This window comes from Nycticebus coucang, chromosome 10 (assembly GCF_027406575.1).
Source record: "Nycticebus coucang isolate mNycCou1 chromosome 10, mNycCou1.pri, whole genome shotgun sequence".
In the NCBI taxonomy this organism is placed as follows: domain Eukaryota; kingdom Metazoa; phylum Chordata; class Mammalia; order Primates; family Lorisidae; genus Nycticebus; species Nycticebus coucang.
This window is the reverse complement of record NC_069789.1, coordinates 29,259,737-29,283,372: the sequence shown is the minus strand read 5'-3', so window position 1 is coordinate 29,283,372 and position 23,636 is coordinate 29,259,737. Positions and strand designations below refer to the sequence as shown.

Here is a 23,636-nt window from a genome sequence, read left to right as displayed (position 1 = left end):
AGCTGGAACTATAGGCATCCACCACAACACCTGGCTATTTTTTTGAGATGGGAATCGCTTTTGCTCAGGCTAGTCTTGAACTTGTGAGCTAAGGCAATGCACCCGCCTTGGCATCCCAAATTCTGGGATTACAGGCATGAGCCATGTTGCGTGACTGGAGACACGAACGAACAGCAGCACTGAGTTCACTTTGTGTGCTTTATGTAGGATATGTTTATTTCTAAATATTATCCTACAAGCCACCGCACCAGACTCAATCTGTAGTATTTATCTTAGTATTTTTTTGAGACAGAGCCTCAAGCTGTCACCCTGGGTAGAGTGCTGTGGCACCACAGCTCACAGCAACCTCCAACTCCTGGGCTCAAGTGATTCTCCTGCCTCCGCCTCCCAAGTAGCTGGGACTACAGGCACCTGCCACAATGCCCTGCTATTTTTTGGTTGCAGCCGTCATTATTGTTTGGCGGGCCTGGGCTGGATTCAAACCCACTGGCTCAGGTGTATGTGGCTGGCACCTCAGCTGCTTGAGCCACGGGCATGAGCCGACCTGTAGTATTTTTAACATAAGAAAGAAGGGTTAGGTATGGTGGCCCACACCGTTAATCCTAGCACTCTGGGAGGTCAAGGCAGGATGAGTTGAGCTCAAAAGAGTTTAAGACAAACCTGAGCAAGAGTGAAACCCCTGCCTCTACTAAAAATATAAAAATTAGCCTGTAGGCTCAATGCCCATAGCACAGTGGTTACAGTGCCAGCCACATACACTGAGGGTGGTGGGTTCAAACCTGGCCCAGGCCAGCTAAACAACTGCAACAACAACAAAAAAAAATAGCCAGGCATTGTGGTGGGCACCTGTAGTCCCAGCTACTTGGGAGGCTGAGGCAAGAGAATAGCTTAAGCCCAAGAGTTTGAGGTTGCTGTGAGCTATGACACTACAGCACTCTACCTAGGGCAACAGTTTGAGATTCTGTGTCAAAACAAACAAAAACAATTTTATTTTGTAGAAGCAAAAACAGAAATTTTAAATTTAAGGATTTTATATAAACACAAAAAGTATATTCTCCATGGAGGCAAGTTTGTTTCCTAACTACAAAAAATAGCATTTAATAATGGGCACAGCTTTGGGGGCGGCGCCTGTGGCTCAGTGAGTAGGGCACCGGTCCCATATGCCGGAGGTGGCGGGTTCAAACCCAGCCCCGGCCAAAAACCACAAAAAAAAAAAAAAAAAAAAAATGGGTACAGCTTAGCAGAAAAGGCAGGCATAACCTGTAAATAATCACTACTTTAAAATTATGAGTTGTTGGGCACAGTGGCTCACTCCTGTAATCCCAGCACTGCAGGAGGCTGAGGCTGGAGAATTGCTTGAGCTCAGGAGTTCAAGACTTGTCTGAGTGAGACCTTGACTTATAAAAGAAATGAAAAACCCAGCTTGGTGTCAAAGAGAGCACCGGTAATCCCAGAAGCTTCTGGAAGCTGAGGCAGCAGGATGCCCACAGCTCAAGTCTGAGGTTGCAGTGAGCTATGATGCCATTGTAGTCTGCTCAGGGTATAGGGTAGGACTCTATCTCCAAAAAATAAAAAAAATAATAAATTATGAGAAAATATAAGACCTGGTTCCTAATTCAAGAAAACAACCCTGCATCAACATACAACTCAGAAAGCTAAGAAACATGAAAAAATGCTCATGGTTTACAGGTACATCCATGCCAAGTCCCCACAGCTTTTAAAGGGATAGGAACGTGTGGCCTGCTTCCCCCCCAAGCTGCCCTCTTCCCTACTATGTAGCTTAGCGGTTCCCAAATATGGTTGCACACTCACACCACCAAGGGAGTGTTTAAAAGTCCTGATGCCTGACTTGTACTCCATACTAATTAACGTGTCTGGGAGAGGGAGCCAGGCAGCAATAGTTTCTTAAAAACATATCCCCATAGTGATTCCAATATGCAACAAAGTTTGGGAACCACTAGCATACCCCAAAGCTGAGATGTAGAGTTAAATGTTCTTATTTAAATGTTACCCTAAATCTTTAAATAAAGCAAGGCTCTCTTTAAAAAAAAAAAAAAATGCTCATGGTCGCTAATTATCAGAGAAATGCAAATCAAAACCACCCTATAACCTAACTCCAGTGAAATGGCCCACATCACAAAGACTCAAAGCTGTAGATGCTGGCATAGTTGTGGAGAGAAGGGAAGGAACACTTTTGCACTGCTGGAGGGATTGCACCTGATACAACCCTTTTGGAAGGAAGTATAGAGAACCCTCAAAGAAGAACTAGACCTTCATTTGATCCTGCAATCCCATTACTGGGCATCCACCCAGAAGAAAAAAAATCATTTTACCATAAGGATATTTGCAAGACTGTTTATTGCAGCTCAATTTACAATTGCCAAATTGTAGAAACAAGCTAAATGCTCACCAATCCAAGAATGGATTAACAAGCTGTGATATATGTATACCATGGAATAGTATATAGCTACTAAAAAGGATGGTGACTTTACATCTTTTGTATTGATTTGGATGGAGTTGAAATACATTCTTTTCAATAAAGCATCACAAGAATGGAGAATAATCTAACATATTCAATTCTGATAGGAGGACAATTGATGCTAGTACCTGGGAGGGAGAAAGGGAATGGGGGGGGGGCACAGAGTGTGACATACCTCTTGGGGGTGGGACATTATAAATAGAGGACTTCACCCAGCAAATACAAGCAGTATAATCTGGCTGCTCATTGTACCTTCAATGATTCTCCCCAGCCCCCCCAAAAAATACAGCTCAGAAAAAGTCATATGATAAAAAGTACTAACAGGGCGGCGCCTGTGGCTCAGTCGGTAGGGCGCCGGCCCCATATACCGAGGGTGGCGGGTTCAAGCCCGGCCCCGGCTGAACTGCAACCAAAAAAAAAAAGATAAAAAGTACTAACAAAAATAACAAGCTAAAACTTACTTTCAGTATTACTAGGCTTACTTTAGACTAAACGAATATAATGTCTCTCATCAAGAAATCAATCTAACCTCAGCAAATTTAAAAAAATAGAAATTAGGGCGGCGCCTGTGGCTCAGTGAGCAGGGCGCCGGCACCATATACCGAGGGTGGCGGGTTCAAACCCAGTCCCGGCCAAACTGCAACAAAAAAATAGCCGGGCGTTGTGGTGGGCGCCTGTAGTCCCAGCTACTAGGGAGGCTGAGGCAGGAGAATCGCCTAAGTCCAGGAGTTGGAGGTTGCTGTGAGCTGTGTGACGCCACACAGCACTCTACCGAGGGCAATAAAGTGAAACTCTGTCTCTACAAAAAAAAAAAAAAAATAGAAATCATTCCTTGCATCTTCTCAGACCATCATGGAATAAAAGTTGAACTCAATAACAACAGGAACCTGCATACCCATACAAAAACATGGAAGCTAAACAACCTTATGCTGAAGGATAGATGGGTTATAGACGAGATTAAGAAGGAAATCACCAAATTTTTGGAACAAAACAACAATCAAGACATGAATTACCAGAACCTCTGGGATACTGCAAAGGCAGTCCTAAGAGGGAAATTTATAACACTGCAAGCCTTCCTCAAGAAAACAGAAAGAGAGGAAGTTAATAACTTAATGGGACATCTCAAGCAATTGGAGAAGGAAGAACAGTCCAACCCCAAACCCAGCAGAAGAAAAGAAATAACCAAAATCAGAGCAGAATTAAATGAAATTGAAAATAAAAGAATTATACAACAGATAAATAAATCCAAAAGTTGATTTTTTAAAATGATCAATAAAGAGTGGTGCCTGTGGCTCAAGGAGTAGGACACTGGCCCCATATACTGGAGGTGGTGGGTTCAAACCCAGCCCCAGCGAGAAACTGAAAAAAAAAAAAAAAAAATCAATAAAATAGATAAACCTTTGGCCAACCTAACCAGGAAAAAAAGAGTAAAATCTCTAATTTCATCAATCAGAAATGGTAACGATGAAATAAGAACAGACCCCTCAGAAATTCAAAAAATCCTTAACGAGGGGCAGCGCCTATGGCTCAAAGGAGTAGGGCACTGGCCCCATATGCCGGAGGTTGTGGGTTCTAACTCAGCTCCGGCCAAAAAAAAAAAAAATCCTTAACGAATACTACAAGAAACTCTACTCTCGGGTGGTGCCTATGGCTCAAAGGAGTAGGGTACCGGCCCCAGATGCCAGAGGTGGTGGGTTCAAACGCAGCCCTGGCCAAAAACTGAAAAAAAGAAAAAAAAAAGAAACTCTACTCTCAGAAATTATGAAAATCTGAAAGAAATCGACCAATATGGAACTGGAAATATGCCACCTACCAAGACTTAGCCAGAATGAAGCAGAAATGTTGAACAGGTCTATATCAATTCTGAAATAGCATCGACTATACAAAATCTCGCTAAAAAGAAAAGCCCAGTACCAGATGGCTTTACATCAGAATTCTACCAAACCATTAAAGAACTAGTACCTATATTACTAAACCTCTTCCAAAATATAGAAAAAGAAGGAATATTACCCAACACATTCTACGAAGCAAACATCACCTCCATCCCCAAACCAGGGAAAGACCCAACAAGAAAAGAAAATTATAGACCAATATCACTAATGAATATTGATGCTAAAATACTCAATAACATCCTAACAAACAGAATCTAGTAACACATCAAAAAAATTATACATCACGACCAAGTGGGATTTATCCCAGGGTCTCAAAGCTGGTTCGATATATGTAAATCCATAAACGTAATTCAGCACATAAACAAACTAAAAAATAAGGACCATATGATTCTTTCAACTGATGCAGAAAAAGCTTTTGATAATATCCAGCATCCCTTCATGAACAGAACACTTAAGAAAATTGGTATAGGGCGGCGCCTGTGGCTCAGTGAGTAGGGAGCAGGCCCGGTATGCCGGGGGTGGTGGGTTCAAACCCAGCCCCGGCCAAACTGCAACAACAAAAAAATAGCCGGGCGTTGTGGTGGGCGCCTGTAGTCCCAGCTGCTCGGGAGGCTGAGGCAAGAGAATCACATAAGCCCAAGAGCTGGAGGTTGCTGTGAGCCGTGAGACGCCACGGCACTCTACCGAGGGCAGTAAAGTGAGACTGTCTCTACAAAAAAAAAAAAAAAAAGAAAATTGGTATAGAAGGGACATTTCTTAAACTGATAGAGGCCATCTATAGCAAACCCACAGCCAATATCGTATTGAATGGAGTTAAATTGAAATCATTTCCACTTAGATCAGGAACCAGACAAGGTTGCCCATTGTCTCCATTGCTCTTTAACATTGTAATGGAAGTTTTAGCCATTGCAATTAGGGAAGAAAAGGCGATCAAGGGTATCCACACAGGGTCAGAAGAGATCAAACTTTCACTCTTCGCAGATAATATGATCGTATATCTGGAAAACACTAGGAATTCTACTACAAAACTTTTATTTGTTTTCTTTTTTTTTGTAGAGACAGAGTCTCACTTTATGGCCCTGGGTAGAGTGCGTGGCGTCACACAGCTCATAGCAACCTCCAACTCCTGGGCTTAGGCGATTCTCCTGCCTCAGCCTCCCTAGTAGCTGGGACCACAGGCGCCCACCACAACGCCCGGCTATTTTTTTGTTGCAGTTTGGCGGGGCTGGGTTTGAACCTGCCACCCTCGGCATATGGGGCCGGCGCCCTACTCACTGAGCCACAGGCGCCGCCCTACTACAAAACTTTCAGAAGTGATCAAGGAATACAGCAATGTCTCAGGCTACAAAATCAACACCCATAAATCTGTAGCCTTTATATACACCAACAATAACCGAGCCAAAAAAACAATCAAGGACTCTATTCCTTTCACAGTAGTGCCAAAGAAGGTGAAATATTTGGGAGTATACCTAACAAAGGACGTGAAAGATCTCTACAAAGAGAACTATGAAACTTTAAGAAAAGAAATAGCGGGCAGCACCTGTGGCTCAGTGAGTAGGGCGCCGGCCCCATATGCCAAGGGTGGCGGGTTCAAACCCAGCCCCGGCCAAACTGCAACAAAAAAATAGCGGGGCGTTGTGGCGGGCGCCTGTAGTCCCAGCAGCTCCAGAGGCTGAGGCAAGAGAATCGCGTAAGCCCAAGAGCTAGAGGTTGCTGTGAGCCATGTGACGCCACGGCACTCTACCGAGGGCGGTACACTGAGACTCTGTCTCTACAGAAAAAAAAAAAAAAAAGAAAAGAAATAGCTGAAGATGTTAACAAATGGAAAAACATACCATGCTCATGGCTGGGAAGAATCAACATTGTTAAAAGGTCTATACTACCCAAAGCAATATATAATATTAATGCAATTCCTATTAAAGCTCCATTGTCATATTTTACAGATGTTGAAAAAATAATAACTTTGTTTTATATGGAATCAGAAAAAAACTTAAATAGCCAAAACATTACTCAGCAATAAAAACAAAGCAAGAGGAATCACACTACCAGACCTGAGACTGTACTATAAATCAATAGTGATCAAAACAGCATGGTACTGGCACAAAAACAGAGAAGTAGATGTCTGGAACAGAATAGAGAACCAAGAGATGAATCCAGCTACTTACCGTTATTTGATCTTTGACAAGCCAATTAAAAACATTCAGTGGGGAAAAGACTCCCTATTTAACAAACGGTGCTCGGTAAACTGGCTGGCGATCTGTAAAAGACTGAAACTGGACCCACACCTTTCACCATTAACTAAGATAGACTCTTATCGAATAAAAAGATTTAAACTTAAGACATGAAACTATAAAAATACTTGAAGAAAGTGCAGGGAAAACTCTTGAAGGAAATCGGCCTGGGTGAATATTTTATGAAGAGGACTCCCCAGGCAATTGAAGCAGTATCAAAAATACACTATTGGGACCTGATCAAACTAAAAAGCTTCTGCACAGCCAAGAACATAGTGCAAGCAGACAGCCCTCAGAATGGGAGAAAATATTTGCAGGTTATACCTCCAATAAAGGTCTAATAACCAGAATCCACAGAGAACTCGAATGTATTAGCAAGAAAAGAACATGTGATCCCATCTCAGGGTGGGCAAGGGACTTGAAGAGAAACTTCTCTAAAGAAGACAGACGCATGATCTACATGAAAAACACATGAAAAAAAAGCTCATCATCCTTAATCATCAGAGAAAAGCAAATCAAAACAACTTTGAGATATCACCTAACCCCAGTAAGAGTAGACCACATAACAAAATCCCAAAACCAGAGATGTTGGCGTGGATGTGGAGAAAAGGGCACAATTCTACACTGCTGGTGGGAATGCACACTAATATGTTCCTTCTGGAAGGATGTTTGGAGAATACTTAGAGACCTAAAAATATACCTGCCATTCGATCCTATAATTCCTTTACTAGGTTTATGCCCAGAAGACCAAAAATCACAATATAACAAAGACATCTGTACCAGAATGTTTATTGCAGCCCAATTCATAATTACTAAGTCATGGAAGAAGCCCAAGTGCCCATCCACCCACAAATGGACTAGCAAATTGTGGTACATGTATACCATGGAATATTATGCAGCCTTAAAGAAAGATGGAGACTTTACCTCTTTCATGTTTACATGGATGGAGCTGGAACATACTCTTCTTAGCAAAGTATCTCAGGAATGGAAGAAAAAGTATCCAATGTACTCAGCCCTACTATGAAGCTAAATTATAGCTTTCACATGAAGGCTATAACCCAACTATAGCTCAAGACTATGGGGAAAGGGCCAAGGAAGGGGAAGGGAGGTGGGAGGTTATGGTGGAGGGAGGGTAATGGGTGGGGCCACACCTACTGTGCATTCTAGAATGGGTACAGGCGAAACTTACTAAATGCAGAATACGAACGTCTACATACAATAACTAAGAACACGCCATGAAGGCTACGTTGAACAGTTTGATGAGAATATTTCAGATTGTATATGAAACCAGCACATTGTACCCCTTGATTGCACTAATGTACACACCTATGATTTAACAATAAAAAAAAAAAAAAAGAAAAGAAAGAAATCAGTGTTTTTGTTTTGCAGTTTTTGGCCCGGGCTGGGTTTGAACCCACCACCTCTGGTATATGGGGCTAGTGCTGTACTCACTGAGCCACAGGTGCCACCCAAGAAATCAGTAATTCTTTTTTTTGGTAGAGACAGAGTCTCACTTTATTACCCTGGTAGAGTGCCATGGTGTCACACAGCTCACAGCAACCTCCAACTCCTGGGCTTAAGCGATTCTCTCCTCACCCTCCCAAGTAGCTGGGACTATAGGCGCCCACCACAATGCCTGGCTATTTTTTTTTTTTTTGTTATTGCAGTTTGGCAGGGGCCAGGTTTGAACCCGCCATCCTTGGCATATGGGGCCAGCGCCCTACCAGCTGAGCCACAGGCACCGCCCGAAATCAGTAATTCTTAAGAAGTTAAAAACATCAACAGAGGGTGGCGCCTGTGGCTCAATGAGTAGGGCGCCAGCCCCATATACTGAGGGTGTCTGGTTCAAATCCGACCCTGGCCAAACTGCAACAAAAAAATAGCTGGGTGTTGTGGGGGGCGCCTGTACTCCCACCTACTCAGGAGTCTGAGGCAAGAGAATTGCCTAAGCCCAAGAGCTGGACGTTGCTGTGAGCATGATGCACGGCACTCTACCAAGGGTGACAAAGTAAGACTCTGTCTCTTAAAGAAAAAACAAAACAAAACAGAAACAGTATGTATTGGCTGTGCTGTGCTCTTAAAATAATCCAGAATGGCTACTCTGATTTTTGTCGATAAGGAAAATGGAGAACCAGCCACACGTGTGGCTCCTAAAGATGGGCTGAAGTTGAAGTCTAGACATTCAGTCAAAGCTTTAGATGGGAGATCTCAGGTTTCAACACCACTTGTTGGCAAAATGTTTGCTGCTCCGTCAGCCTTACCTAAAGCTGCCAGAAAGGCTTTGGGAACTGTCAACAGAACTACAGAAAAGTCAGTAAAGACTAATGGACCCCTCAAACAAAAACAGCTAAACTTCCCTGCAAAAAAGGTGATTGAGAAGACCACTGAAGCAAAAAGCTCTGTTCCTGCCGCAGATGACACCTATCCAGAAATAGAAAAATTCTTTCCTTTCAATCCTCTAGATTTTGAGAGTTTTGACCTGCCCGAAGAGCACCAGATTGCAGACCTCCCCTTGAATGGAGTGCCTCTCATGATTCTTGATGAGGAGAGAAATTTTGAAAAGCTGTTAAAGCTGGGTCCCCCTTCACCTGTGAAGATGCTCTCTCCACCATGGGAATCTGATCCGTTGCAGTCTCCTTCAAGCATTCTGTCGACCTTGGATGTTGAGTTGCCACCTGTTTGCTATGACATAGATACTTGAATTTCTTAGTGCTTTATAGCTAGTGTGTATTTGTATTAATAAAGCATTTCTTTAACACGTTAAAAAAAAAAAAAAAAGAAACAGTATGTATTTATGTAATGTTTTATTTGTTGACTTCTCTGAAACATGCCAAAATTCATAGTTAATAGAACTTACTATGCTAACATGTTGCTGAACGTAACAAATTTCTTCACAAGTTAGTCTAAGATTAAAGTTATTCATTTTAATAGTGAAGAATCAACATGTGACCATTACATTTAGGTGCTAAAAGTCAGCTTACAAATATAAGAAAAATATCAAATAATACACATCACACTTCTAGTTTACCAGAAAATACATGTATAACGAACAGTTGGTGACAGTCGTTTAACACCTAGGTTAAGTAGAGAGAAAAAAGGAGCAGAGGGTGTCATAGAGGTATGGGAAGATTTTATGGTTCAAATAATCTTTAGCCCTTCTGAGAAACTATAATGAGAAATATGTAGTAAATACTTGTGTAATGTGGTGGTTTCAGTACATTACAGTGATCATCATTCCTTTCAAGCATTCAAATAACTGCTGTTGTTTTTAAGTACTGAAAGCCAGATTTTGCTAAGTTTGTTACTGCTCAACAAGCTGATGATACTATAAATCCCTTACACTACAAATTACAGCTTAAAGCTGGAAAGGTTAAAGAAAAGCATACTTGTTATTCATAATTACTTTTTCGGGTATAAGGACTACACTGCTATACACGGTCAGGCATATTATGGTGCACAGTTAATTCTAGTTACCATATTTTATATTTATTGGTCATCAACAGCACAAATTTTATTCTCCAAAGACTGATCAAGTAAATTGATGTAAGAACTGGTTTTTCTTGATATCTCATTTTCAAATTACTGATACAAATTTATCAAATAATTATATATTTTACCCATCAAATCCACATTTCCAAGATAGATATAATTCTTGTTCAATTTCCAAAAATAAAGGCTTTCTAATTGAAAGCATTTACATTTCTAGCTCTCTAAAGTAAACATTAACAAGAAAATACAAAAAATGATCTCTTGGTTTTTGAATAGTCCACTTCGTTACACACAGTATTTTCTGTTCTGACATTTTCTCAAATTCAAAAGATATTTACTTCCTAAGAACACGACAAACAGAATCTTCCTTTCAAACCAGTCATTCTGTTTCCATGGTAACATTCCGGGATTCCTTGGCTACCATAAGTCGCATTAGCTGACTGTGGAATTTCTCAATCTTCTTAACATCTTGAGCTTGGTCTGTTCTATACATCAAACACTATGAGAGATTTTAAAAGTACACATTTACAATGTAAAACTACGTAGGGCAATATAGAAAAGATATAATTGCCTAAAAACTTCAAAGTCTTCTTACCACTGTTTGGCCTATTCTCTTCGGGGGGCATACTAAGGAAACTGTACTCAAGTTTCTAAGCCTCCAGCAATTGCATTCCATATAGTGCAGTATTTTATTTTGCCTTCTTTTTTTTCTTTTGCAGTTTTTGGCCAGGGCCGGGTTTGAATTCACCACCTCTGGCATATGGCGCTGGCACCCTACTCCTCTGAGCCACAGGCACCACCCTATATAGTACAGTATTTTAAATGTTACTGGTATAGAGTAAAAACTAACTGAAGTCTATCAGAAGCTTCTCAAAAATGACTAGTTAACGGGCGGCGCCTGTGGCTCAGTCGGTAAGGTGCCGGCCCCATATACCGAGGGTGACGGGTTTAAACCAGGCCCCGGCCAAACTGCAACCAAAAAAATAGCCGGGCATTGTGGCGGGCACCTGTAGTCCCAGCTACTTGGGAGGCTGAGGCAATAGAATCGCCTAAGCCCAGGAGTTGGAGGTTGCTGTGAGCTGTGTGAGGCCACGGCACTCTACCGAGGGCCATAAAGTGAGACTCTGTCTCTACAAAAAAAAAAAAAAAAAGACTAGTTAACAATTAATGACAATTAAGGTCACAGGGAGGGTGGGGAAAAGAAGAGCAGAGAGAGGGAAGGAGGGAGTGGGGTGGGGCCTTGGTGTGTGCCACACCTTCTGGGGCAAGACACGATTGCAAAGAGGGACTTTACCTAAAAAATGCAATCAGTGTAACCTGGCTTCTTGTACCCTCAATGAATCCTCAACAATTTAAAAGAAAAAAAAAAAGATAGTTAAGTAATGCATAAAATCTTGCCATGGTCTGATGGGAAGAATTCCAGGCTTAGAGTTAGATATTTTCTCCTTAAGATCTGGCCAAAAGTAGTTATGTCAGAAAAAAGTTTAAAAATCTTAGGATCTCTCTTTATACTAGTGAAATAGGATGTTAAATAACTTTTTTTTAAATTCTCTGCTTATAGCTAGTCAACATCTAAATTAAATCAGACAAATGTGTTCATTCTTGACTTCAGAAGGTATTTATTATAATTTTTAAACCAAACTAAATTCTTCACTAGAGAGAACTCTAAGATTTGCTTTTTGATAGCCGGGTGTTGTGGCGGGCGCCTGTAGTCCCAGCTACTCGGGAGGCTGAGGCAAGAGAATCGCTTAAGCCGAGGAGTTGGAGGTTGCTGTGAGCTGTGTGAGGCCACGGCACTCTACCGAGGGCCATAAAGTGAGACTCTGTCTCTACAAAAAAAAAAAAAGAAAAAAAAAAAAAAGATTTGCTTTTTGTGGCTAGGCACATGCCCCTTATACCTATAATCCCAACATTCTGGGAGGCCAGGGTGGGAAGACTGCTTGAAGCCAGAATTCAAGACCAGCCTAGGCAATATAGTCAGATCCCATCTATACAAAAATAATTTTAAAACTTAGCCAAGTGTGCTGGTACATGCCTATAGCCCTAGCTACTTGGAAGGTTGAGGCAGGAGAATCACTTGACACTAGGAATTGCAGTGTACAGTGAGGTCTGACTGCACTTTAGCCTGGGAGGCAGAGCAAAAACTTGTCTCCACAAAATAATAAAAATTAAAAAATAGCTGGACAGGTGCGGTGGCTCATGCCCGCAATCCTAGCACTCTGGAAGACCAAGGCAGGTGGATAGCTTGAGCTTATGAGTTCGAGACCAGCCTGAGCAAAAGCAAGACCACATCTCTACTAAAAATAGAAAAGCTGAGGCAAGAGGATGGCTTGAGCTCAAGAGTTTGAGGTTGCTGTGAGCTGTGACACCACAGCACTCTGCCCAGGGCAAAGCTTGAGTCTATAAAAAACAAAAAATTTAAAAAAAATTTAAAAATACAATAAAAAGATTAGCTTATGGTTGGTCATAAAACCATTTGTTCTAGAATCTTCAAAAATACCATCTTTAAGCTGGCAGCCTTTTCATTTGTAATACAGGTACATTTTCCTTTATGTTTTATTTATTTTTGTTTGTGGAGACAGAATCTTACTTTGTCCCCCTTGGTAGACTGCTGTGGCATTACAGCTCACAGCAACCTCAGACTCTTGGGCTCAAGTGATTTTCTTGCCTCAGTCTCACTCTTGCTCAGGCTTGCTATCAAACTCTTGAAAGCCTCAGCCTCTCAAGAGTACTAGGATTACAGGCATGAGCCACCTGGCCGGGCATAATGGCTCACACCTGTAATGTTAGCACTCTGGGAGGCCCAGGCGAGCAGATTGCCTGAGCTCACAGATTCGAGACCAGCCTGAGCCAAAGCAAGACCCAGTCTCTAAAAATAGCCGGGTGTGTGGCAGGCGCCTGTAATCCCAGCTACTCAGGAGGTTGAGGCAAGACAATCACTTGAGCCCAAGAGTTTGAGGTTGCTGTGAGCTGTAACACCACAGCACTATACTGAGGGTGACATAGTGATACTCTTTCTCTCTCAAAAAAAAAAAAAAAAAAGAAAAGAAAATGTTTACGTGCGTAATTTACATGGCAATCTTCATCCTCTAAGTTTTAATATATGTGTTATGAGAAAATACATTTAAGTCTCACTATAGTTTTTTTTTTTTTTTGGCCAGGGCTCGGTTTGAACCCACCACCTCTGGTATATGGGGCCAGTGCCCTGCTCCTTTGAGCCACAGGCACTGCCCTCACTATAGTTTCTGACAGAAAAAGATTTTAGGTTCATAGAAGACAATACTATAAATTAGTGATGAGATTAGAAAAATTAAGGGATTGGGGCCGCGCCTGTGGCTCAGTCGAGTAGGGCGCTGGCCCCATATACCGAGGGTGGCGGGTTCAAACCCAGCCCCGGCCAAACTGCAACAAAAAAATAGCCGGGCATTGTGGTGGGCGCCTGTAGTCCCAGCTGCTCGGGAGGCTGAGGCAAGAGAATCGCGTAAGCCCAAGAGTTAGAGGTTGCTGTGAGCCCTGTGACGCCACGGCACTCTACTCGAGGGCGGTACAGTGAGACTCTGTCTCTACCAAAAAAAAAAAGAAAAATTAAGGGATTATAAAAAGTCAAAATTAGGGCGGCGCCTGTGGCTCAGTGAGTAGGGCGCCGGCCCCATATGCCGAGGGTGGCGGGTTCAAACCCAGCCCCGGCCAGACTGCAACAAAAAAAAAAAAATTGTCGGGCGTTGTGGCGGGCGCCTGTAGTCCCAGCTGCTTGGGAGGCTGAGGCAAGAGAATCACATAAGCCCAAGAGTTAGAGGTTGCTGTGAGCCGTGTGACGCCACGGCTCTCTACCGGAGGGCGGTACAGTGAGACTCTGTCTCTACAAAAAAAAAAAAAAAAGTCAAAATTATATGATGATAATAATGAATGAAGTCACTTACCTTTAAAAAAGCCATTAGAAAATAGATTTTCTTTTTGTTCTTTTTGAGACAGTGTCTCACTTTGTCACCCTGGCTAGAGTGCCGTAGCATCAGAGCTCACAGCAACCTCAAACTCCTGGGCTCAAGGGATCCTCTCACCTCAGCCTCCCATGTAGATGAGATTATAGACACCTGCCACAATGCCCAGCTTATTTTGAGACAGGGTCATGCTCTTGCTCAGGCTGGTCTCAAACTCCTGCGCTCAAGCAATCCATCCGTCTTGGCCTACCAGAGTGCTAGGATTACAGGTGTGAGCCACTGCGCCCAGCCCTTGCATTCTCTTTTTTTTTTTTTTTCTTTTTTTTGAGACAGAGTCTATGTTGCCCTCAGTAGAGTGCCATGGTGTCACAGCTCACAGCAACCTCAGACTTTTGGACTTAAGCGATTCTCTTGCCTCAGCCTCCCAAGTAGCTGGGACTACAGGTGCCTGCCACAACGCCCAGCCATTTTTTTGTTGCAGTTACCATTGTTATTTAGCAGGCCCAAGCCAGGTTCAAACCCACCAGCCTTGGTGTATGTGGCTGACACCATAATCACTGGGCTACAGGCACTGAGCCTATTCTCTATTTTGTGTGTGTGTGTGTGTGTGTGTGTGTGTTTGGCTAGGGTTGGGTTTAAACCAGCCACCTCTGGCATATGGGACTGGCGCCCTACCCCTTTGAGCCACAGGCACTGCCTCTCTATTTTTTTTTTTTTTGAGACAGAGCCTCAAGCTGTTATCTCTGGGTAGGGTGCGGTGGTATCACAGATCACAGCAACCTCCAATTCCTGCCTCAGACTCCCAAGTAGCTGGGACTACAGGCACCCGCCACAACACCTGGCTATTTTTTGGTTGCAGCCATCATTGTAGTTTGTTTGGCGGCCAGGGCTGAATTCTAACCTGCCAGCTTAGGTGTATGTGGCGGCATCTTAGCGGCTTGAGCCATAGGCGCCAAGCCCCTATTCTCTATTTTTAAAACAGGCCCAGTGTGGTCTCGAAAAATAAATAAACAAACAAAAGATCCAAGAATTAATCTATTGAATTTACCTATGGCAAGCACTAATGCTAGCTGTCACATATTTTGTTGACTTTCCACAACAACCCTGTTAGATACGTCGACTATCACTGATACTTTACAGATGAGGAAAACGAGACCCAAGAGGCCCAACTTTTAGCCTAAACATTTTCAAGGCCAAAATGCTAGTAAATGGCTAGGTTGGGTCTCTTGAATAGCACACTATATCTCAATTCACTCTTCCTTTTCCTCAGTTACTTTACTAGCTTCAACTGGTTAGAAGGACATTAAAAGGTCTTACTTTATAAGAGAACTCTGAACACAAATATCGTATTATATCTGACCAAAGGCAAAGTGATTTTTGAAACCACACTATAAATTTTTTTTTGGCCGGGGCTGGGTTTGAACCCAGCCACCTCTGGCATATGGGGCCAGTGCCCTACCCTTTTGAGCCACAGGCGCTGTCCAACACACTATAAAATTTTTAAAAGAACTAAATCTAGGCTTGGTGCTGGCCACATGCACCAGGGGTCTGGGCCACCTAAACCACAATAACTGCAACAAAAAAATAGCCAGGCATCGTGGTGGGTGCCAGTAGTCCCAGCTACTTGGCTACTTGGGAGGCTGAGGCAAGACAATTGTCTAAGCCCAAGAGTTGGAGGTTGCTGTGAGCTGTGATAAAACAGCACTCTACAGAGGGTGACATGGTGTGAATGTCTAAAAAAAAAGAACTAATCAATTAGAGCCTGGCACAGTGGCTCACGCCTACAATCCTAGCAACTGGGAAGCTGAGGCAAGTGGATTGCCTGAGCTCGTGGGTTGAAGACCAGGCTGAGCCAGAGTGAGACCTCATCTCTAAAAATAGCCAGGCATTGTGGTGGGCGCCTATAGTTCCAGCTATTGGCAGGCTGAGACAAGAGAACACTTGAGCCCAAGAGTTCGAGGTTCTGTCAGCTATGATGCCAACACGCTCTACTGAGGGTGACAAAATAAGTCTCTGTCTCAAAAGAATCAAAAAAACAGAACTAAGCTTTTTGTCAAATGTTTGCTGAGTACCCTCTGGGTCAAGACATCATACTAGGCACCGGAAGTACAGGTTAAGAATATTACTATCTATCTGTATTGTCTTAAAGCTCAGAGTCTATTAAAAATATAAATGTGATGAAAGAACTGTGAGATAGCACAAAAAGAACCAAAAAGAAAAGAAATGAAGCAATCCTCTAGAGTTGAATTTTGAAAGATAAACACTAATCTTGTAACATGGGGGTGAAGGAAGTATTCAATATTGCAAAGGAAGAAACAGAATGTTCAAAAGCACAGAGGCCAAAGATCACACAGCATACTAAAGGAAAAGACAGACATTAAAGGGGATGTGTGGACAGGTGGAGTTTAAAGTCTTTTTTTTTTTTTTTTTTTTTTTTTTTGGCCAGGGCTGGGTTTGAACCCGCCACCTCTGGCATATGGGACCGGCTCCCTACTCCTTGAGCCACAGGCACCACCCGAGTTTAAAGTCTTTTAAGAAAGGGAGTAACAATCAAATTCTCACTTTTGTGAATCATTCTGGGCTGGGTGTAGTGGCTCATGCCTCTAATCCTAGCACTCTGGGAGACTGAGGATAGCTTAAGCTCAAGGGTTCGAGACCAGCCTCAGCAAAAAGCAAGACCCTGTATCTACTAAAAATAGGGAAACTAAGGCGTGGCTCAGCACCCGTGCACAGTGGTTATAGCGCCAGCCACATGCACCGAGGCTGGCAGGTTTGTGCTGGGCCTGGGCCAGCTAAACAACTGCAACAGAAAAATAGCAGGGTGTTGTGGCGGGCCCGTCATCCCAGCTACTTGGGAGGCTGAGGTAAGAGAACTGCTTAAGCCCAAGAGTTTGAGGTTGGTGTTATGCCATGGCATTTTACTGAGGGTAACATAGTAAGACTCTGTCTCAAAAAAAAAAACAAGAAAAGAAACTTCGGCGAGAGGATCACTTGAGCCCAAGAGTTAGAGGTTGCTGTGAGCTATGACACCACTGCACTCCACCCAGGGCGACAGCTTGAGACTTTGAGACTATGCCTCCAAAAAATAAAAGAAAATCATTCTGGCAGCAGTATAGGCTGAATTCAAAGCAAGGATACAGGTGGAAACTTGGAGACGGTTTTAACAGTCTAGACAAATCATAAGATCCTAAACTTAAGAGAATAACAGTGAAGATGGAGTGTTCACAACATGAAACAAGATGAAGGTGCCTGAATCGAAAATTCCAAATGCCTAGCAAAGCATATATGTGGTATTACAGAGGATCAATTCAAGGTTTTTTTTGCAGTTTTTGGCCGGGGCTGGGTTTGAACCCGCCACCTCCGGCATATGGGGCCAGCGCCCTACTCCATCGAGCCACAGGCGCTGCCCTCAATTCACGTTTTTTAAACAAATGCAGGAATAGTGAACATGAGAATAAAGGAAAGGAAGGGACCAAACACAATTCCATTTCTAAACAGGTGAAATTAAATTGTATCCTACAACTAATTGTAGGAACAGAAGGAACCAGTTTGTCAAGAGATGGCAAACTTCACTTCTGCACAGGCTAACTTTGAGGAGTATATGAGGTAAGGATGCTCAAGGTACAGCTCATCATGAAATCAAGAAAAATATGAGCTAAACACACAAATCTGAAAGTAGACATAGACACAGGCAGTATTAGACTTGACTAAACAGCTTGCTCCTGAAGAAGCTGCATGAAAGACAACCAACCCTGGGGAAACAAACATTTACAGGGACACATCACAGAAATAACTAGCAAAGAAGAAAGCAACAACAAAAATGTTTAAGAGCAAGAAAGCCAAGATAAAATGGAGATACAAGCGCCAGAATATATCGCCATGAAAAAGCAGAGTTGGCATCAAAAGCATTAAAGAAGTTAAGATATGAACCCATGAGACCACTGGGTTTGAAAATAAAGGGGCTTGGCTCGGCGCCTGTAGCTCAAAGTGCCAGCCACACACAAACCAGAGCTGGCTGGGGGGATCAAATCCAGCCCAGGCCTGCCAAATAACAATAGCAACTACAACCAAAAAATAGCCGGGCGTTGGGCGGCACCTGTGGCTCAACGGAGTAAGGTGCCAGCCCCATATGCCAGAGGTGGCAAGTTCAAACCCAGCCCCAGCCAAAAACTGCAAAAAAAAAAATAGCCGGGCGTTGTAGCAGGCACCTGTAGTCCCAGCTACTCGGGAGGCTGAGGCAAGAAAATTACTTAAGCCCAAGAGCTGGAGGTTGCTGTGAGCTGTGACACCACAGCACTCTACCCAGGGCAACAACTTGAGACTCTATCTCCAAAAAAAAAAGAAAAAGAGGGTGGTGCCTGTGGCTCAATGAGTAAGGCACCAGCCCCATATACCGAGGGTGGCAGGTTCAAACCCGGCCCCGGCCAAACTGCAACAAAAAAAAGCCGGGCGTTGTGGCGGGCACCTGTAGTCCCAGCTACTCGGGAGACTGAGGCAAGAGAATCGCCTAAGCCCAAGAGCTGGAGGTTGCTATGAGGTGTGTAATGCCACAGCACTCTACCAAGGGTGATAAAGTAAGACTCTGTCTCTACAAAAAAAGAAAGAAAGAGAGAAAGAGAGAGAGAGAGAAAGAAAATAAAGGGGCTATGGGCCAGGCACAGTGGCTCTTGCCTATAATCCTAGCACTTTGGGAGGTAGAAGTGGGAGGACCATTTGAGCTCAGGAGTAAAGACAGAAAAAATAGCCAGGCCTCATGGTGTGAGCCTATATTCCCAGCTACATGGGAGGTTGAGGCAGGATTGCTTAAGCCCATAAGTTTCAGGTTCCAATGAGCTATGATGCCACCACTGCACTCTACACAGGGTGACAGAGCAAGCCTTTGTCTCAAAAGAATTCAACAACAAAACAAAAAAAGGGGCTGCTGATGCAGTTACAGTTACACAAAGAGCAATTTCAGGGTGGCCTTGGCCTTGGGCCCATATACAGGAGGTTGGCGGGTTCAAACCCAGCCCTGGCCAAAAACTGCAAAAAAAAAAAGAGCAATTTCAGTGGAATACTACCTGTGGTATTAGGGAATGAATAGGACATGAGAAAGTAACAATTGTGAGCAGATTAAAGGCAGGAGAGAGACATAACAATACCTGATGTTTGAATACCATCATTTACTTTTTTTTTTTTGTTGAGACAGGGTCCCACCCTATGCTCCTGAGCAGAGTGCAGTGAGCGTGGTAGATCACCACAACCTCAGACTCAGGCTGCGGGCACCCCGCTGCCTCAGCCTCTGGAAGCCGCTGGGATTACAGGCGCTTGCTGTGGCGCCCGGCTGGGTTTTTCCATTTTTTTTCTTTTTTCATAAATCGGGGTCTCACCGTTGCTCAGGCGACTCTCGAACTCCTGAGCTCAAGCGATTCTCCCTCCTCAGCCTCCCACAGTGCTGAGACATTTACTTCTCATATACCAAAAAGGAAATCTTCATTTGCCTATATCCAGTTTTGGTCTCTATATTGCCCTTGCTTAAGTTCTGATAAGAGAATTGTATTAAACTATACTCAAATAGCTTCTCGGCCTTTTGGCTGAGATCAAGTGCAAACTACACTTGATATACTACATTAATGAAACAGGCTAAATATTTCCTGAAGGTCTATAAAAATAACTTCTAGAATGAGTTTCTAGAGTATTCAACAAATAAAGATGTATACTTACAACTAAATCATCTGTCACTTTCATACACAAACTCCCATCCGAATGCCTGTATTTGAGTACCACACGTGCCTGAAATAAAAATAATAATAATAATAATAATTATTTTTTTGAGACAGAGCCTCAAGCTGTCACCCTGGGTAGAGTGCCGTAGCATCACAGCTCGCAACCTCCAACTTCTGGGCTCAAGTCTCCTGCCTCTCAAATAGCTGGGATTATAGGTGCCCGCCACAACGCCTGGCTATTTTTTGTTGCAGCCGTCATTGTTGTTTGGTGGGCCCAGGCTAGATTCGAACCTGCCAGCTCAGGTGTATGTGGCTGGCGCCTTAGCCGCTAGAGCCACAAGGGCCGAGCCATAAAAATACATTATTTAAAAACGATGAAGACAGATAATATTTCTCATAAATAATTTAGTCTCCAAGTGGGTTGAAAAGGATCCTTTTAGAGGCTCGGCGCCTGTGGCTCAAGCGGCTAAGGCGCCAGCCACATACACCTGAGATGGCGAGTTCGAATCCAGCCCGGGCCCACCAAACAACAATGACTGCTGCAACCAAAAAATAGCCGGGCATTGTGGTGGGCGCCTGTAGTCTCAGCTACTTGGGAGGCAGAGGCAAGAGAATAGCTTGAGCCCAGGAGTTGGAGACTGCTGTGAGCTGTGATGCCATGCATTCTACCCAGGGTGACAGCTTGAGGCTCTGTCTCAAAAAAAAAAAAAAAAAGGATCCTTTTAGAGTAAATACCCCAAGTATCTTAAGGCATCCTTTACTATATACACTTATGAATTGAAATGAAGTTTTAAAAATTCATTTTAGTTATTCCTATCGCTATAATTTATTTTTTCAAAGACTTAAAAATAAATTGGGCATTCTATTCACAGCCAATTTGAAGAGTTGTACTGAAAATTCCCTAAACACATCCATATTCAGGGAATACCTGGGAGAGTTTAAGGGGGTTTAGCGAGTTTTGTTTTTTTTTTAAGAGACAGAGTCTTATCCCATCGCCCTCAGTAGTGCCGTGGCGTCGTAGCAACCTCCAACTCCTGGGCTTAGGCGATTCTCTTGCCTCAGCCTCCCCAGCAGCTGGAACAACAGGCATCCGCCACAACACCCGGCTATTTTTTGTTGCAGTTTGGCTGGGGCCAGGCTTGAACGTGCCACCCTCGGTATATGAGGCAGGTGCCCTACCCACAGGGCCCAGGTGCCGCCCCTCCATAATCATCTTTGTATCTCCCACAGAACCTAATTCGACTTGGGGTTCAGTCACACAGGAGTGGGGGAATGACTGGAGCACAAAGGAGAAGATAACTGAGTTACAACAAACAGAAAAACAGGAGGAGGACATCATACATTACCAGGCCTAGTTACAAAATCCCTTCAAGAAACGCTTAATTCTAAAAAAGTGGGCATTTAGGGCCTGGCTCAGTGGCTTGTGCCGGTAATCCTAGCACTCTGAGAGGCCAAAGCAGGTGAATTGCTTGAGCTGAGAAGTTCGACACCAGGCTGAGTAAGAGTGAGACCCAGTCCCTACTAAAAACAGAAAAACTAGCCCAGGGCGGCGCCTGTGGCTCAAGGAGTAGGGTGCCGGTTCCATATGCCAGACATGGCGGGTTCAAACCCAGCCCCGGCCAAAAAAAAAAAAACCCACAAGAAAAACTAGCCCAGAATTTTTGGGAGTTCCTATAGTCCCAGCTACTGAGAGACTGAGTCAAGAAGACTGCTTAAACCCAAGACTATGAGGTTGCTCTGAGCTATGACCGATGCCGGCACTCTACCCTGGGTGACAGTTTGAGACTCTGTCTTAAAAACAAACAAATTAATTAATTAAAAGAAGACTTTTTTTTTTTTTTTTGTGGTTTTTGGCCAGGGCTGGGTTTGAACCTGCCACCTCCGGCATATGGGACCGGCGCCCTACTCACTGAGCCACAAGTGCCGCCCTAAAAGAAGACTTTTAATTAACAAGCAGGTACTTCAAATAACTTCTACACATGACAATAAAAGAAGCAAAAACTCAAGAGAGAAAGAAACATCAAGACCTAAATGGTAAATTCCCATCAATTTGACTTCTTTGCTTTTTAATAATGAGCTAATTTCCAGCGTCCCTTTCCAGTGATTTTTTTTCCCAGGGCCACGAATGTATTTCAGTACCCCATAAGTCCCCTGAATGTTTGCAAACATTTATGTATAGATGAGTTTTTCTGAGGAAAGGGTGAAAGCACTGTCAGGTTCTCAAAAAGCCAATGATTCACACAAGTTTAAGAACCTCAGGGCCGCGCCCATGGCTCAGTGAGGGGGGTGCCGGCCCCATATACCTAGGGTGGCGGGTTCAAACCCGGCCCCAGCCAAACTGCAACAAAAATACCCGGGTGTTGTGGCGGGTGCCTGTAATCCCAGGTACTTGGGAGGCTGAGGCAGGAGAATCGCTTAAGCCCAGGAGTTGGAAGTTGCTGTGAGCTGTGGCGCCACAGCACTCTACCGAGGGTAATAAAGTGAGACTGTCTCTACAAAAAAAAAAAAAAAAAAGATTAAGAACCTCTATTCTGCGGGGTGCAGATGCTTCCTAATACGGATCTTTCTAGAATGTCTGCACGGAGACAGAAAAACATTATCATATATACATATACATACACACACACATACATACATATATATGGTACTCTTACGCCTTGGCGGTACAGAAGAGAACCCGTCAACTAAGGGACGAGAAGCTTAAGTTACAGGGGGAGGAACCCTGGCATTATAGACCCATTAACCACTCCAAACCACAAAGGAAGCGCAGGGCGCTGCGGGCGGCGACAGGCCGACTGCAGAACTGCGCAGGGCTGACCCGCCCGAGCTGCTGGACCGGGACGGAGGGGAGGAGATAGTACCAACAATTAGACTTGGCAGAGTCGGTCTCTGTTCACCCCCAGCACCTCTTGAAAGCGCTAGGGAAGCTCCGTAGGCCGCAGGGACAGCAGGGAAGAAATCCCGACCTAGGGCTGGTGGTCGAGGCAGCGGCGCCGCCAGGAATTTACCTTCATGGGGTCGGCGAGATAGAGCTTCTCGGCCGCGCGGCTGAACTCCTCCCAGGTCTGGTACTGCGGCATCTCGGCTCGGGGTGCAACAGGAGAGGGGAAAGACCTCGAAACTAGGCCCACCCGGTATCCACCTCCCGCGCCCGCGGATGGACACAGGCGTCCCAGCCCCCCAAGATGGTGGCGCCGCCTCGAACCAACGCCTCACTCCATTGGACGGCCGTGGCGACGCCGGCCCAATGGGCGGGAGGGCTGTTGTCAGGGAGGGGCGGAGCCCCGCGCCTGTGATCCGGGAGCGGCCGCGGGAGGAGCCTGCGACCCACAGGATGGCGGCCGCCACAGCGCCGCTTATGGACGTGGAGGAGCGCGCAACTACAACGGGGACTTTCCCTAACAAAGTAACCTGTCGTTTGTACCCTCATATTAATCTGAAATTAAAAAAGAAAAGAGGAGTGGCGTCTATCCCACTGCCCTCTTCCACAAAGATTGAGCGGCTCTGTGATAGGTGCTGGAGAATGGAGGCGACAGGGTCTGGCTGTCACGCTTGCAGCCTGGTGATGGAACAACCTAAGACTTGATGTGATGAACATTTATGTCAGGTTAGTGGAGCACAAAGGAAGGATGATAACTTTTGGGTCCGGAGGAGGCTCATAGAAAGGACGCATTCGAACTGGTGGCCAGGAGGGGCTGGGCACCTAGCCCATTTTAGATCTGCAGTATATTTACTATGACTGGTGTTTAGGGAAAGTGGAAAGAAAAAAGCAAAGGAAAGAGGCACGTTATCATTTATGCCAGGATAAGAAATTCGAACTTTTTTTCTCCAGGCAGTGGGCAATATAGATGAGTATTGAGAGGTCAAAGACCGAGAATAAAAGATTATTCAGAAATCTGAAG

General features: G+C 44.1%; 1 protein-coding gene and 1 pseudogene across 1 annotated transcript; one reads left to right on the top strand and one right to left on the bottom strand.

The window, feature by feature from the left end:
* Window positions 1–8,690: 8,690 nt before the first annotated feature.
* Window positions 8,691–9,360, top strand: LOC128595438 (securin-like; annotated as a pseudogene).
* A 31-nt stretch (window positions 9,361–9,391) lies between these two features.
* On the bottom strand, window positions 9,392–23,103 carry SRP9 (signal recognition particle 9). The gene is made up of 3 exons (XM_053604065.1): window positions 22,743–23,103; window positions 19,733–19,801; window positions 9,392–10,590 (listed from the first exon to the last, which is right to left on the bottom strand). The coding sequence occupies exons 1-3, from the start codon at window positions 22,812–22,814 to the stop codon at window positions 10,471–10,473; spliced, it is 261 nt and encodes an 86-aa protein (XP_053460040.1). The 5' UTR covers window positions 22,815–23,103; the 3' UTR covers window positions 9,392–10,470.
* Window positions 23,104–23,636: the final 533 nt, after the last annotated feature.